This window comes from Entelurus aequoreus, linkage group LG16 (assembly GCF_033978785.1).
Source record: "Entelurus aequoreus isolate RoL-2023_Sb linkage group LG16, RoL_Eaeq_v1.1, whole genome shotgun sequence".
Classification (NCBI taxonomy): domain Eukaryota; kingdom Metazoa; phylum Chordata; class Actinopteri; order Syngnathiformes; family Syngnathidae; genus Entelurus; species Entelurus aequoreus.
This window is the reverse complement of record NC_084746.1, coordinates 4,319,321-4,336,232: the sequence shown is the minus strand read 5'-3', so window position 1 is coordinate 4,336,232 and position 16,912 is coordinate 4,319,321. Positions and strand designations below refer to the sequence as shown.

Below are 16,912 nucleotides of genomic sequence, written 5' to 3'. Positions count from 1 at the left end.
ACTAGTTTAAAGTTATCTTCATTGAAAAGTACAGTGCTTTTCCTTCAAAAATAAGGACATTTCAATGTGACCCCAAACTTTTGAACGGTAGTGTACATACAGCAATGTTAATATTTGCTTACATGTCCCTTGGCAAGTTGCACTGCAATAAGGCGCTTTTGGTAGCCATCCACAAGCTTCTGCTTGAATTTTTGACCACTCCTCTTGACAAAAGGCTCTGTCATCCGGGAGGAACTCAAGAGTAAAGCCGCTGCTCCTCCACATGGAGAAGAGCCAGATGAGGTGGTTCAGGCATCTGGTCAGGATGCCACCCGAACGCCTCGTTTAGGGCACGACCGACCGGCAGGATTGATTGATTGATTGAGACTTTTATTAGTAGGTTGCACAGTGAAGTACATATTCCGTACAATTGACCACTAAATGGTAACACCCAAATAAGTTTTTCAACTTGTTTAAGTCGGGGTCCACTTAAATTGATTCATGATACAGATATATACTATCAGATATATACTATCATCATAATACAGTCATCACACAAGATAATCACATTGAATTATTTACATTATTTACAATCAGGGGTGTGGAGGTGGGGGGGGGGGGGTAGGATATGGACATCAAGTAGTGGACATAGAGAGAGACAGAGAGAGAGAGAGAGAGAGAGATCAGAAGGCATAAGAAAAAGTATCTGCATTTGATTGTTTACATTTGATTATTAGCAATCCGGGGAGGGTGTTAGTTTAGGGTTGAAGTTGCCTGTAGGTGAACTTTTATTGCGGTTTTGAAGGAGGATAGAGATGCCCTTTCTTTTACACCTGTTGGGAGTGCATTCCACATTGATGTGGCATAGAAAGAGAATGAGTTAAGACCTTTGGTAGTTCAGAATCTGGGTTTAACGTGGTTAGTGGAGCTCCCCCTGGTGTTGTGGTTATGGCGGTCATTTACGTTAAGGAAGTAGTTTGACATCTACTTCGGTATCAGGGAGGTGTAGTGGATTTTATAGACCAGGCTCAGTGCAAGTTGTTTAACTCTGTTCTCCACCTTGAGCCAGCCCACTTTAGAGAAGTGGGTAGGAGTGAGGTGGGATCTGGGGTGGAGGTCTAGAAGTAATCTGACTAGCTTGTTCTGAGATGTTTGGAGTTTAGATTTGAGGGTTTTGGAGGTGCTAGGGTACCAGGAGGTGCATGCGTAATCGAAAAAGGGTTGAACGAGAGTTCCCGCCAGAATCCTCAAGGTGCTTTTGTTGACCAGAGAGGAGATTTTGTAGAGAAATCTCGTTCATTGGTTAACCTTTCTGATTACCTTGGTTGCCATTTTATCACAGGAAAGGTTAGCCTCTAGAATAGAACCTAGGTAGGTGACCTCATCTTTCCTGGTGATAACAATGTCACCTACTTTTATGGTGAAGTCATTGACTTTCTTACGGTTGATGTGGGACCCAAACAGGATGGATTCTGTTTTACCCAAGTGTATGGATAGCACCCAAGTGTATGGATATCTCCACATTGAGAGGAGCCAGATGAGGTGGTTCGGGCATCTGCTCAGGATGCCACCCGAACGCCTCCCTAGGGAGGTGTTTAGGGCACGTCCGACCGGCAGAAGGCCACAGGGAAGACCCAGGATACATTGGGAAGACTATGTCTTCCGGCTGGCCTGGGAACGCCTCGGGATCCCCCGGGAAGAACTGCACGAAGTGGCTGGGGAGAGGGAAGTCTGGGCTTCTCTACTTAGGCTGCTGCCCCCGCGACCCGACCTTGGATAAGCGGAGGAAAATGGATGTATGGATGGATTGTCACAAATGTGCTTGCCTTTGGGGGGTTTGGTTATAGACCTGCTCCATAAGTCTGCTAGGAATTCAGGTGTAATAGCACGACTGTGTGTCCTCAGGTTCCTTGGTGGACGATGACTCCATGATCGGAATCTTGAGCACCACCAAGCAAACGGCTGCCGAGGTCAGCGCGAAGCTGAACATCGCCGCCGAGGCAGAGGAGAAGATCAAGGCGGCTCAGTCGGAGTATCGTCCGGTGGCGTGCCGAGGCAGCATACTTTACTTCCTCATCACGGAGATGAGCATGGTCAACGTCATGTACCAGACCTCCCTGAGCCAGTTCCTCAAGATTTTTGACATTTCGCTGGCAAAGTAAGGGTACTCACTCCAGGGTCTAATTTTTGCTCTGCGCATGTTTGGTTCTCTCATCAGCAAAATACTTTGGCAGGTCTGAGAAGTCGTCCAAAACGTCCAAACGAATCCTCAACATCATCGAGTACTTGACTTACGAAGTGTTCAGGTACACAGTCAGAGGACTGTACGAGAACCACAAGTTCATCTTCACGCTGCTGATGGCCCTCAAGATTGACCTGCAGAACGGGAAGATACAACACAGCCAGTTTCAGATTCTTATTAAAGGTAACACCGTTTTTTATCAACATGCTACACATTCTATGAGTATAAGTCACTGCATGGTCCCCTACCCATATCCTTTGCGGCTAATGCCACCTGTACGAGACCAGGGGGGTGCTGGAGCCTATCTCAGCTGCATTCGGGCGGTAGGCGGGGTACACCCTAGACAAGCCGGAGTACCCGGAGGGAACTGTTGCGTCAAGACCAGTTCTTACTCCAAGGGAATTTAAGTTACTGGTCAATCCCAAGTTCTTTTGGATGACATATTTGCTGAGTAAGAAGGATCACCAGGACAGAATAGGAATATCATCAAGGTTTACTGACATTTCAGGAGAACAACCTAGAACAGGGGTCACCAACCTTTTTGAAAGCAAGAGCTACTTCTTGGGTAGTGATTAATGCGAAGGGCTACCAGTTTGATACACACTTAAATAAATTGCCAGAAATAGCCAATTTACTCAATTTACCTTTAACTCTGTTATTATTAATAATTAATGATATTTACACTTAATTGAACGGTTTAAAAGAGGAGAAAACACGAAAAAAATGACAATTAAATTTTGAAACATAGTTTATCTTCAATTTCGACTCTTTAAAATTCCAAATTCAACCGGAAAAAAGAAGAGAAAAACTAGCTAATTCGAATGTTTTTGAAAAAATTAAAAAAAGAATTAATGGAACATCATTAGTAATTTTTCCTGATTAAGATTAATTTTAGAATTTTGATGACATGTTATAATCCAATCTGCACTTTGTTAGAATATATAACAAATTGGACCAAGCTATATTTCTAACAAAGACAAATCATTATTTCTTCTAGATTTTCCAGAACAAATTTTTTAAAAGAAATTCAAAAGACTTTGAAATAAGATTTAAATTTGATTCTACAGATTTTCTAGATATGCCAGAATATTTTTTTTGAATTTTAATCATAATAAGTTTGAAGAAATATTTCACAAATATTCTTCGTCGAAAAAACAGAAGCTAAAATGAAGAATTAAATTAAAATGTATGTATTATTCTTTACAATAAAAAAAATACATTTACTTGAACATTGATTTAAATTGTCAGGAAAGAAGAGGAAGGAATTTAAAAGGTAAAAAGGTATATGTGTTTAAAAATCCTAAAATCATTTTTAAAGTTGTATTTTTTCTCTAAAATTGTCTTTCTGAAAGTTATAAGAAGCAAAGTAAAAAAATTTATGAAATTATTTAAACAAGTGAAGACCAAGTCTTTAAAATATTTTCTTGGATTTTCAAATTCTATTTGAGTTTTGTCTCTCTTAGAATTAAAAATGTCGGGCAAAGCGAGACCAGCTTGCTAGTAAATAAATACAATTTAAAAAATAGAGGCAGCTCACTGGTAAGTGCTGCTATTTGAGCTATTTTTAGAACAGGCCAGCGGGCTACTCATCTGGTCCTTACGGGCTACCTGGTGCCCGCGGGCACCGCGTTGGTGACCCCTGACCTAGACTAATACATTCATAACGGCTTCCCAAGTTGTTCTAACATTCAAACGGGAAGAGACTACTTCTTGAATCTGCAAACATCCCCCACCCTCCCCAGAAGGAAAGACAGGCTCATTGTTCAACTGTAGATAAGAGATAAGGGAGTACTCCCAAGTCCTACATTCCAAGTCTTCAAGGTTATAAGCCTACTGAAATTAATTTTCAGATCCATTCTATGTGTCATACTTGATCATTTCGCGATATTGCCATATTTTTGCTGAAAGGATTTAGTAGAGAACATCGACGATAAAGTACGCAACTTTTGGTCGCTGATTAAAAAAAGCCTTGCCTGTACCGGAAGTAGCGTGACGTCACAGGTTGAAAGGCTCCTCACATTTCCCCATTGTTTACACCAGCAGCGAGAGCGATTCGGACCGAGAAAGCGACGATTACCCCATTAATTTGAGCCAAGATGAAAGATTCGTGGATGAGGAACGTGAGAGTGAAGGACTAGAGTGCAGTGTAGGACGCATCTTTTTTCGCTCTGACCGTAACTTAGGTACAAGCTGGCTCATTGGATTCCACACTCTCCTTTTTCTATTGTGGATCACGGATTTGTATTTTAAACCACCTCGGATACTATATCCTCTTGAAAATGAGAGTCGAGAACGCGAAATGGACATTCACAGTGACTTTTATCTCCACGACAATACATCGGCGAAGCACGCTACGGAGCTAACGTGATAGCATCGGGCTTAACTGCAGATAGAAACAAAATAAATAAACCCCTGACTGGAAGGATAGACAGAAAATCAACAATACTATTAAACCATGGACATGTAAATACACGGTTAATGCTTTCCAGCCTGGCGAAGCTTAACAATGCTGTTGCTAACGACGCCATTGACGCTAACTTAGCAACGGGACCTCACAGAGCTATGCTAAAAACATTAGCTATCCACCTACGCCAGCCAGGCCTCATCTGCTCACCAACACCCGTGCTCACCTGCGTTCCAGCGATCGACGGAGCGACGAAGGACTTCACCCGATCATCGATGCGGTCGGCAGCTAGCGTCGGATAGCGCGTCTGCTATCCAAGTCAAAGTCCTCCTGGTTGTGTTGCTGCAGCCAGCCGCTAATACACCGATCCCACCTACAGCTTTCTTCTTTGCAGCCTCCATTGTTCATTAAACAAATTGCAAAAGATTCACCAGCACAGATGTCCAGAATACTGTGGAATTTTGCGATGAAAACCGAGCTTTTTTGTATTGGATACAATGTGTCCGAATACTTCCGTTTCAACCATTGACGTCACGCGCATACGTCATCATACATAGACCTTTTCAACCGGAAGTTTCGCGGGAAATTTAAAATTGCACTTTATAAGTTAACCCGACCGTATTGGCATGTGTTGCAATGTTAAGATTTCATCATTGATATATAAACTATCAGACTGTGTGGTCGCTAGTAGTGGCTTTCAGTAGGCCTTTAATACACACAGTTTACTTGCGGACAAATAGAAAAAGAGCAAATGGAAAAACACTAGCTGTTTTCAAATATGACTATGAATAGAAAGAAATAACTCTTGCATATATATATATATATATATATATATATATATATATATATATATATATATATATATATATATATATATATATATATGTATATATATATATATATATATATATATATATATGTATATATATATACATTCTTCACAGAACCCATGCAGTCACGGGGAGAACATGCAAACTCCACACAAAAAGACCCCGAGCCCGGGGATCGAACCGAGGACCTCCGTATTGTGAGGCGCATGCACTAACCTGTGTACCACCGTGCTGCCGGGTGTCCCATCTGTGTCCCCAGAAAATACAATTTACAACTGCACGATAGAATTAACTATCGTTTTATTTTATCATCAAACAAAGTTTCTTTCACATTAATCTGATCGCATAAATAACTGGAATGGCACTCGGAGAGTGCAGAACTCCGCCTGGCCCCCCCAAGTCCTGAATATTGACGGTGATCTGGATCAGCCCCAAAATGTATTCACTTGTTTCTCATCTAATTTCTGACTTTTCTTGATGGCTGTTTACGACCACCCTCCCTTAGAAACGGCTGTTGCCATGTAATCAGGGAAAGTCCAAATAAAAGGGGAGGCGTACAATCTTTCGTCAGAGCGTGGGACGACAATGTGCAAGGGTACAGTGTCTACGCGTTTCTCATTGAGCCAAATTTAATTCTGTCTGTTTGATTCCTTGCTTCTTGTCTTGTTTAATAGATGTCCTCAGTGTTTGAACCTGACACACGTGGTATCGAATGCATGGCGGTGACAAAAACGAGTGCCTTTCCCCCCAGGTGGTGCTGCACTTGACCTTAAGGCGTGCCCCCCAAAACCCTTCACTTGGATCCTGGACATTGTGTGGCTGAACCTGGTGGAACTGAGCAAACTGCCACAGTTTGCAAACATCCTCAATCAGGTGAAACTTAAAAGGAATTTGTGGCTTGAGGCGTTCCTCATTCTGTGTTTGCAGGTATCTAAGAGTGGAAAGCAATGGAAAATATGGGCCAGTGGTGATGCGCCGGAGGAATTGGTCCTTCCCGATAACTTGAACTCCTTGGACGTCTTTAATAAGCTCATGCTGATAAGGTCAGACTTGAATATTATTTTCAAGTACAAGGCACAATAATCCTTGTGACCGCTTTCCTGGCAGGTCTTGGTGTCCTGATCGCACCTTGAGTCAGGCCAGGAAGTACGTGGGGGACTCCATGGGCGCCCGGTTTGCCGAGCCGGTGCTTTTGAACCTGCACGGCACGTGGGAGGAGAGCGACATCCGCACGCCGCTAATCTGCTTCCTGTCCATGGGCTCCGATCCGACCAACCAGATTGAAGCCCTCGCAAAGAAACTAAGTCTAGGTAAACGGGACTAACTCCTCAGTTTGTCCACACGATTTCACCATGTTATATCTCCCAGGCTGTAAGTCTATATCCATGGGTCAAGGACAAGAGGTGCATGCAAGAAAACTTGTTAGCATTTCAATGGCAGAGGTATGTATTCCACTCTTATGCTTGAAAATGTCATTCAGCGGCGGCATGCATGATCTGAGCATGTTTGGTACTCGCAGGGCGGCTGGGTCCTTCTGCAGAACTGTCACTTGGGGCTGGAGTTCATGGACGAATTGCTGGAAACCGTCCTCTTCACCAAGACCGTCCACAAAACCTTCAGGGTGTGGGTCACCACGGAGCCTCACGACTACTTCTCCATCACACTTCTGCAGGTGACCTTTTGTTTTATTGTAAAGTTTGAAAAGGAAATACATGCTGAGTCTTTCAATACAACTCTCTCTCTCAACCCACATCCCTAGTCGTCCATCAAGTTCACCAACGATCCGCCGCAGGGGCTTCGCGCCAGTTTAAAGCGAACCTTTGTAAGCATTTCCCAGAACCAACTGGAGGTCAGCAACCTGCCTACGTGGAAGCCTCTGCTGTACGGCGTGGCTTTTCTCCACTCTGCCGTGCAGGTACTGAGCAGTATGTGCAAAGGGGAGGTTTCTTTCCGTGCGCCTACGTGGTAGGTGTCCAAACTCTTCCAATGAGGGCCGCAAACGGGAAAAAAAAAGAAAACTTCAACCAATCCTGTGTGTGTATGTAGGTATGTGTATGTATGCATGTGTTGTATGTATGTCTATGTGTGTGTATATCATATATATATATATACACTATCGTTCAAAAGTTTGGGGTCACCCAAACAATTTTGTGGAATAGCCTTCATTTCTAAGAACAAGAATAGACTGTCGAGTTTCAGATGAAAGTTCTCTTTTTCTGGCCATTTTGAGCGTTTCATTGACCCCACAAATGTGATGCTCCAGAAACTCAATCCGCTCAAAGGAAGGTCAGTTTTGTAGCTTCTGTAACGAGCTAAAGTGTTTTCAGATGTGTGAACATGATTGCACAAGGGTTTTCTAATCATCAATTAGCCTTCTGAGCCAATGAGCAAACACATTGTACCATTAGAACACTGGAGGGATAGTTGCTGGAAATGGGTCTCTATACACCTATGTAGATATTGCACCAAAAAGCAGACATTTGCAGCTAGAATAGTCATTTACCACATTAGCAATGTATAGAGTGTATTTCTTTCAAGTTAAGACTAGTTTAAAGTTATCTACATTGAAAAGTACAGTGCTTTTCCTTCAAAAATAAGGACATTTTAATGTGACCCCAAACTTTTGAACAATAGTGTATATATATATATATATATATATATATATATATATATATATATATATATATATATATATATATATATATATATATATAAAATGTATGTTTATATGTATGTATGCATATGTGTATATAGTGTGTGTGTGTGTGTATATATTCACTTTCAGTTTATTTCGAACATACATACGATACAACGTGATGCATCGCGTATTTCCAGTTGTTTAATTACAGCACGTCCGAAAAGGATTGGGAAGAAGCCAAATTTATTTAATCCTACCCCTTTTCATATCGCAGCAGTTGTATCCCATTTCCTTGTTCTCTGTTTATAACAGAATAGAGAATACATTAATAAATAAATATATCGTAGGTAAATAAAAAAATATTAAATAAAGAAATAATCATCAAATTTTTTTTAAGGTTCAAGATATTCATCATAATTGTTCTTCGCTGTACTTCTGATTTCCGTTTGTAGTGTCCTTCACGTCCTCAACCGACTCGCGATCTGGAATCTTTTCCTCCAGATTTGGTGCAATGTTCACAAATTTACAACAACAACTAGAGATGTCCGATAATGGCTTTTTTGCCGATATCCGATATTGTCCAACTCTTAATTACCGATTCCGATATCAACCGATACCGATATATACAGTCGTGGAATTAACACATTATTATGCCTAATTTAGTTGTGATGCCCCGCTGGATGCATTAAACAATGTAACAAGGTTTTCCAAAATAAAACAACTCAATTTATGGAAAAAAAGTGCCAACATGGCACTGCCATATTTATTATTGAAGTCACAAAGTGCATTCTTTTTTTTAACGTGCCTCAAAACAGCAGCTTGGAATTTGGGACATGCTCTCCCTGAGAGAGCATGAGGAGGTTGAGGTGGGTGGGGTTGGGGGGGCGGTAGGGGGTAGCGGGGGGTGTATATTGTAGCGTCCCGGAAGAGTTAGTGCTGCAAGGGGTTCTGGGTATTTGTTCTGTTGTGTTTATGTTGTGTTACGGTGCGGATGTTCTCCCGAAATGTGTTTGTCATTCTTTTTTGGTGTGGGTTCACAGTGTGGCGCATATTTGTAACAGTGTTAAAGTTGTTTATACGGCCACACACAGTGTGACCTGTATGGCTGTTGACCAAGTATGCCTTGCATTCACTTGTGTGTGTGAAAAGCCGTAGATTTTATGTGATTGGGCCGGCACGCAAATGCAGTGCCTTTAAGGCACGCCCCCAATATTGTTTTCTGGGTGGAAATCGGGAGAAATTCGGGAGAATGGAAGCCCCGGGAGATTTTCGGGAGGGGCACTGAAATTCGGGAGTCTCCCGGGAAAATGGGGAGGGTTGGCAAGTATGGCTGGGAGACGCAACTGCTCTGTACTTCTCCCTACGTCCGATTAACTTATTGAAACCGATACCGATAATTTCCGATATTACATTTTAAAGCATTTTTCGGCCGATAATATCGGCAGTCTGATATTATCGGCCATCTCTAAACACAACTAATTGGTACGTAGGAGGCCGGGATATAAAGCTTACAACACTTTGTAAACTTAGGGCCCTATGACACAGCCATGTAAAGCTTGCAAACAACCACTCTAATATTCATATTTGTATTCCAAATTGAGGAACGGCGCAAATTTGGACCGCTGGGTTGGAACATCCCATACGAGTTCAACTCTGCTGATTTCACCGCAAGTGTGGAGTTTGTGGAAAGACACCTGGATGACTGCGGCCCCAGAAAGGTGAGCACACATGCGCGTATATGTCTGGGCTCTCTTAGGTGGTCCTCGTACACGACCTAAACTCACTTGTCCACCCCACCTTCCTTAGGATGTGTCGTGGGTGACACTGCGCTACATGCTAGCTGAAGTGCAGTATGGAGGCAGAGTGACGGATGACTACGACAAACGCCTACTGAAGTGTTTTGCTCGGGTAAGGAGCATTCACTCAACACTCACTACGTTTCCATGCACAAAATTAGTCTGATTCCCCAAATATATATACAAACCCTGTTTCCATATGAGTTGGGAAATGGTGTTAGATGTAAATATAAACGGAATACAATGATTTGCAAATCCTTTTCAACCCATATTCAGTTGAATATGCTACAAAGACAACATATTTGATGTTCAAACTCATAAACTTTATTTTGTTTTTGCAAATAATAATTAACTTTAGAATTTCATGGCTGCAACACGTGCCAAAGTAGTTGGGAAAGGGCATGTTCACCACTGTGTTACATGGCCTTTCCTTTTAACAACACTCAGTAAAGGTTTGGGAACTGAGGAGACACATTTTTGAAGCTTCTCAGGTGGAATTCTTTCCCATTCTTGCTTGATGTACAGCTTAAGTTGTTCAACAGTCCGGGGGTCTCCCTTCTGCTATTTTAGGTGCCACACATTTTCAATGGGAGACAGGTCTGGACTACAGGCAGGCCAGTCTAGTACCCGCACTCTTTTACTATGAAGCCACGTTGATGTAACGCGTGGCTAGGCATTGTCTTGCTGAAATAAGCAGGGGCGTCCATGGTAACGTTGCTTGGATGGCAACATATGTTGCTCCAAAAGCTGTATGCACCTTTCAGCATTAATGGTGCCTTCACAGATGTGTAAGTTACCCATGTCTTGGGCACTAATACACCCCCATACCATCACACATGCTGGCTTTTACACTTTGCGCCTAGAACAATCCGGATGGTTCTTTTCCTCTTTGGTCCGGAGGACACGACGTCCACAGTTTCCAAAAACAATTTGAAATGTGGACTCGTCAGACCACAAAACACTTTTCCACTTTGTGTCAGTCCATCTTAGATGAGCTCAGGCCCAGCGAAGCCGACGGCGTTTCTGGGTGTTGTTGATAAACGGTTTTCGCCTTGCATAGGAGAGTTTTAACTTGCACTTACAGATGTAGCGACCAACTGTAGTTACTGACAGTGGGTTTCTGAAGTGTTCCTGAGCATGTGGTGATATCCTTTACACACTGATGTCGCTTGATGCAGTACAGCCTGAGGGATGGAAGGTCACGGGCTTAGCTGCTTACGTGCAGTGATTTCTCCAGATTCTCTGAACCCTTTGATGATATTACGGAGCGTAGATGGTGAAATCCCTAAATTCCTTGCAATAGCTGGTTGAGAAATGTTGTTCTTAAACTGTTCAACAATTTGCTCACGCATTTGTTGACAAAGTGGTGACCCTCGCCCCATCCTTGCTTGTGAATGACTGAGCATTTCATGGAATCTACTTTTATACCCAATCATGGCACCCACCTGTTCCCAATTTGCCTGTTCACCTGTGGGATGTTCCAAATAAGTGTTTGATGAGCATTCCTCAACTTTATCAGTATTTATTGCCACCTTTCCCAACTTCTTTGTCACGTGTTGCTGCCATCAAATTCTAAAGTTAATGATTATTTGCAAAAAAATTTTTTTTAATCAGTTTGAACATCAAATATGTTGTCTTTGTAGCATATTCAACTGAATATGGGTTGAAAGTGATTTGCAAATCATTGTATTCCGTTTATATTTACATCTAACACCATTTCCCAACTCATATGGAAACGTGGTTTGTACATCCTCAAAAGATATATATTTAGCAGTGTACACTCTCAAAAGATACACGGGTGAGTTGTGGAGGGTTTCATTTGCAGTCTAAAGGGAACGCCTTCACACCAACAGTTTGCAGACATATGCAGAAAGTAGGTTATAGATGCAAAATGTATGCAAAATTGACATCAGAGCATATCAAATACATTTGATCAAGACCACAAATAAGTGTGTTAAATGTTGATTAAAATGATCATAACTCCCTTAATTGACAAATTGTGGCTAAATGGAGCGCACTGCTTGGCTGCTACCAACAGAGGCGCTGTTGATTCAGTCTCAACCAGTTTGCTGTTTCAGAGAAAGGCAACGGGAGGTCAGCCTGGTCAGCCATGCAATTTTCTATATTAAATATAATAATATTGATATTAAAGGCCTACTGAAATGATTTTTTTTTATTTAAACGGGGATAGCAGATCCATTCTATGTGTCATACTTGATCATTTCGCGATATTGCCATATTTTTGCTGAAAGGATTTAGTAGAGAAAATCGCAGATAAAGTTCGCAACTTTTGCTCGCTGATAAAAAAAAAGCCTTGCCTGTAGCGGAAGTAGCGTGACGTCACAGGAGCTAGTATTCCTCACAATTCCCCGTTGTTTACAATGGAGCGAGAGAGATTCGGACCGAGAAAGCGACGATTACACCATTAATTTGAGCGAGGATGAAAGATTCGTAGATGAGGAACGTTACAGTGAAGGACTTGAGAGGCAGTGCAGGACGTATCTTTTTTCGCTCTGACCGTAACTTAGGTACAAGCTGGCTCATTGGATTCCACACTCTCTCCTTTTTCTATTGTGGATCACGGATTTGTATTTTAAACCACCTCGGATACTATATCCTCTTGAAAATGAGAGTCGAGAACGCGAAATGGACATTCACAGTGACTTTTATCTCCACGACAATACATCGGCGAAATGCTTAAGCTACGAGCTAACGTGATAGCATCGTGCTTTAACTGCATATAGAAACAAAAAAAATAAACCCCTGACTGGAAGGATAGACAGAAAATCAACAATACTATTAAACCGTGGACATGTAAATACACGGTTAATGCTTTCCAAGCTGGCGAAGGTTAACAATGCTGTGCTAACGACGCCATTGAAGCTAACTTAGCAACCGGACCGCACAGAGCTATGCTAAAAACATTAGCTCTCCACCTACGCCAGCCAGCCAGCCCTCATCTGCTCATCAACACCCGTGCTCACCTGCGTTCCAGCAATCAGCAGAAGGACGAAGGACTTCACCCGATGCGTTTGGCGGCCCGGAGACGTAGGAAGTCAAGGTGAGGTCGGCGGCTAGCGGGTCTGCTCTCCAACAAAGTCCTCCTGGTTGTGTTGCTGTAGTCCGCCGCTAATACACCGATTCCACCTACAACTGTCTTCTTTGCAGCCTTCATTGTTCATTAAAAAAGTTGCAAAAGATGTCCAGAATACTGTGGAATTATGAAATGAAAACAGAGCTTTTTGTATAGGATTCTACGGGGTACCATAACTTCCGTTACTCTGACTTCGTCACGTGCATACGTCATCATACCGCGACGTTTCAGCCGGATATTTCCCGGGAAATTTTAAATGTCACTTTATAAGTTAACCCGGCCGTATTGGCATGTGTTGCAATGTTAAGATTTCATCATTGATGTATAAACTATCAGACTGCGTGGTCGCTAGTAGTGGCTTTCAGTAGTATACAAAAAGATGTGAATTAGTTTAAATAAATGCAATCTTTTGACACAAGGGCCCCTACAACGTTACATGAAAATCATCCGTTCAAGTATTTCTCAGTGATTCATAAAACAGTTTCCCCTATTTCAGGTGTGGTTCAGTAAGAAAATGCTGGACCCATCGTTCTGCTTCTACACGGAGTACCAAATTCCAATATGTAAAACGATTGAGGAGTACGTGGATTACATTCAGGGCTTGCCTGCCATAGATTCAACACAAGCGCTGGGGCTCCACCCCAACGCCGACATTGTGTAAGTCGTGCTATTCTTGTAACGTGCCGTTGGACGTAATGTAATAAAAACCACACGTTGTGCTTCAGCTATCAGAGGAACACGTCCGCTGAGGTGCTCGACACCATCACAAACATCCAGCCCAAAGAGAGCGGCGGTGGGTCAGGGGCCACCCGAGAGAGCATCGTGTACAGCATGGCCGAGGACATGCTGGACAAGCTGCCCCCTGACTACATACCTCATGAGGTGGGTTGCTCGTCATTGTACGCCGCTCTGGAGGAATCCTGACCATAAATATGGTTTTGCATCCGACTACGACAGGGGTCGGCAACCCGCGGCTGTAGAGCCGCATGCAGCTCTTTAACGCCGCCCTAGTGGCTCTCTGGAGCTTTTTCAAAAATGTATGAAAAATGGAAAAAGATGATGGGAAAAAAAAACATTTTTTGTTTTAGTATGGTTACTGTAGGACAGGGGTCGGCAACCCAAAATGTTGAAAGAGCCATATTGGACCAAAAATACAAAAACAAATCTGTCTGGAGCCGCAACAAATTAGAAGCCATATTACATACAGATAGTGTGTCATGATATATAAATTGAATTAAGAGGACTTAAAGGAAGCTAAATGACCTCAAATGTAGCTACAAATGAGGCATAATGATGCAATATGTACATATAGCTAGCCTAAATAGCATGTTAGCATCGATTAGCTTGCAGTCATGCAGTGACCAAATATGTCTGATTAGCACTCCACACAAGTCAATAACATCAACAAAACTCACCTTTGTGCCTCCATGCACAACGTTAAAGGTTTGGTGGACAAAATGAGACAGAAAAAGAAGTGGCGTAAAACACGTCCTAGAAAGTCGGAGAAAGTTATACATGTAAACAAACTAAGGTGAGTTCACGGACCGCCAAAATTAGTAGGACAAAACGGCGCTCGCCAAATACTCGAATCAGTGAAGCCTGTTTAATATAAACAGTGTGCTTTATAACAATTAGGGAGGTTTGTGTCATGTTTGTCCTCCTACAGTAACCATACTAAAACAAAAAATGTTTTTTTTTCCCATCATCTTTTTCCATTTTTCATACATTTTTGAAAAAGCTCCAGAGAGCCACTAGGGCGGCGCTAAAGAGCCGCGGGTTGCCGACCCCTGCTGTAGGAGGACAAACATGACACAAACCTCCCTAATTGTTATAAAGCACACTGTTTATATTAAACAGGCTTCACTGATTCGAGTATTTGGCGAGCGCCGTTTTGTCCTACTAATTTTGGCGGTCCGTGAACTCACCTTAGTTTGTTTAAATGTATAACTTTCTCCGACTTTCTAGGACGTGTTTTACGCCACTTCTTTTTCTGTCTCATTTTGTCCACCAAACCTTTAACGTTGTGCATGGAGGCACAAAGGTGAGTTTTGTTGATGTTATTGACTTGTGTGGAGTGCTAATCAGACATATTTGGTCACTGCATGACTGCAAGCTAATCGATGCTAACATGCTATTTAGGCTAGCTATATGTACATATTGCATCATTATGCCTCATTTGTAGCTATATTTGAGCTCATTTAGCTTCCTTTAAGTCCTCTTAATTCAATTTATATATCATGACACACTATCTGTATGTAATATGGCTTCTAATTTGTTGCGGCTCCAGACAGATTTGTTTTTGTATTTTTGGTCCAATATGGCTCTTTCAACATTTTGGGTTGCCGACCCCTGGACTACGACATGATTATGTCAATGCCGAATCAGGTTTTGTCGTTAACTGGAACTCATATTTAATTTTGGACTCTATTGTTGTGGTTATTGCAAGATATCAAAGTCATGTTTAATTACCATCTCTACCTGTCTGCTACAAAAGTACAGTCGTACCTCGTTTATCATTGTTAGTTGCTTCTGGACCTGATCAGGGATTTTGAAGTAATAAATAAATACAATTTTTTCATAGTTAGAGCATGAAAAACCCTTTTAACACCCTTCTGAATAAAACTTTTAACATTATTAGTCCTCTGGAACTGTGATGTGATTTTTTTGGATTATATTTAGAACAAACATTATAGAGTGAAGGCGCAAAATGATATCGTGGGACGACTGCATTCTTGAAGAAAAAAACATGTAATCTGGTTTCAGGTGAAAGCCAGGCTCAAGAAGATGGGACCTTTCAATCCCATGAACATCTTCCTACGCCAGGAAGTGGATCGTATGCAGAAGATCATCACCATCGTGCGCTCCACTCTCCTGGATCTCAAGCTGGCCATCGAGGGCACCATCATCATGAGTGAGGTTAGGTGATTTGATGTTCTCTACTCACTACCTGTCAGGCCTCCAATTTGAACTTTCTAAGGTCAAGGCAAGTGTTGCCTTAAAGGAGGGCTCCTATTTTAGGGCACCAAGGCACCATTATTTTCTTTCGAGGCAGGGGCTCTAAAGCATGCATGCATGCATGTATATGTATATATGTATATATATATACCGTATTTCAGGACCGGCCCTAACCAATCTGGCGCCCTAGGCAAGATTTTAGGTGGCGCCCCCCCACATCGGCAGTGAAGTGTATATACTCACAAGAAACCGAATAGCTTTGTCTTTGACCTTTTTTTTTTACTTAAAGAAAGCAAATTAACAATCAGAATAGTTAAGATAAAAAAAATGAATGAATAAATGAATACAAAAAATAAAAAATGAATATATGAAATACAATATTTTTTACATACATAAACACAAAATAAAACGTGTCAAGTTGCATAAAATAAATTAAAAATACAATATAAATAAGGCACTGCACAAAACAAGATATCAAACCAGTATGACTTTAACAACTATATTACAAAAAAAGGGGATCCTACAGAGTTCTCTATTTGTGCTTTTTAATAGAATGACTTACAAATTACTGTACACCAGGGAGTGCTGTAATAACCTAACGTTACATTATTATTTTCCATAATAATTTAGCCACCCCCCCCCCCCCCCACAATATTAATCCGACGTTAAAACAGAACTAGCTATTTATTGATTAGCAATTGCCGAATCATGTAACATTAGCTTAATGCTAAAAAGCCAGGTTACTATCACATTCTGTAACAGACAAATCATTTCATGTAGGCTAACGTTACCTACCTGCTACCTCTGTCTTTTTCTCGTTTCTCCTCCTCTTCTTTTCTATTTTTTCTTCCCTGGGCACCTGACAGTTTTGGACGTTTTGACATCTTGTGTTGATTTTTTGATGTGGTGACGTCCAAAAAGAGTCATGATACGGGAAGGGAGGGGGCGCACCGTGCAGGGCGGAGGGGGGGGGG

At 41.8% G+C, this 16,912-nt stretch overlaps 1 protein-coding gene across 1 annotated transcript in view; it reads left to right on the top strand.

Moving 5' to 3' along the window:
* Positions 1-16,912, top strand: part of LOC133631538 (dynein axonemal heavy chain 8-like) — a 200,699-nt gene that overhangs the window by 180,403 nt on the left and 3,384 nt on the right. Inside the window, exons 77-89 of the mRNA XM_062023834.1 lie at positions 1,885-2,137; positions 2,214-2,404; positions 6,207-6,328; positions 6,383-6,498; positions 6,563-6,765; positions 6,824-6,897; positions 6,975-7,127; positions 7,215-7,370; positions 9,695-9,811; positions 9,900-10,001; positions 13,480-13,640; positions 13,709-13,865; positions 15,747-15,899. Coding sequence (XP_061879818.1) covers positions 1,885-2,137; positions 2,214-2,404; positions 6,207-6,328; positions 6,383-6,498; positions 6,563-6,765; positions 6,824-6,897; positions 6,975-7,127; positions 7,215-7,370; positions 9,695-9,811; positions 9,900-10,001; positions 13,480-13,640; positions 13,709-13,865; positions 15,747-15,899 — 1,958 coding nt within the window. The remainder of the gene's footprint in view (positions 1-1,884; positions 2,138-2,213; positions 2,405-6,206; positions 6,329-6,382; positions 6,499-6,562; positions 6,766-6,823; positions 6,898-6,974; positions 7,128-7,214; positions 7,371-9,694; positions 9,812-9,899; positions 10,002-13,479; positions 13,641-13,708; positions 13,866-15,746; positions 15,900-16,912) is intronic.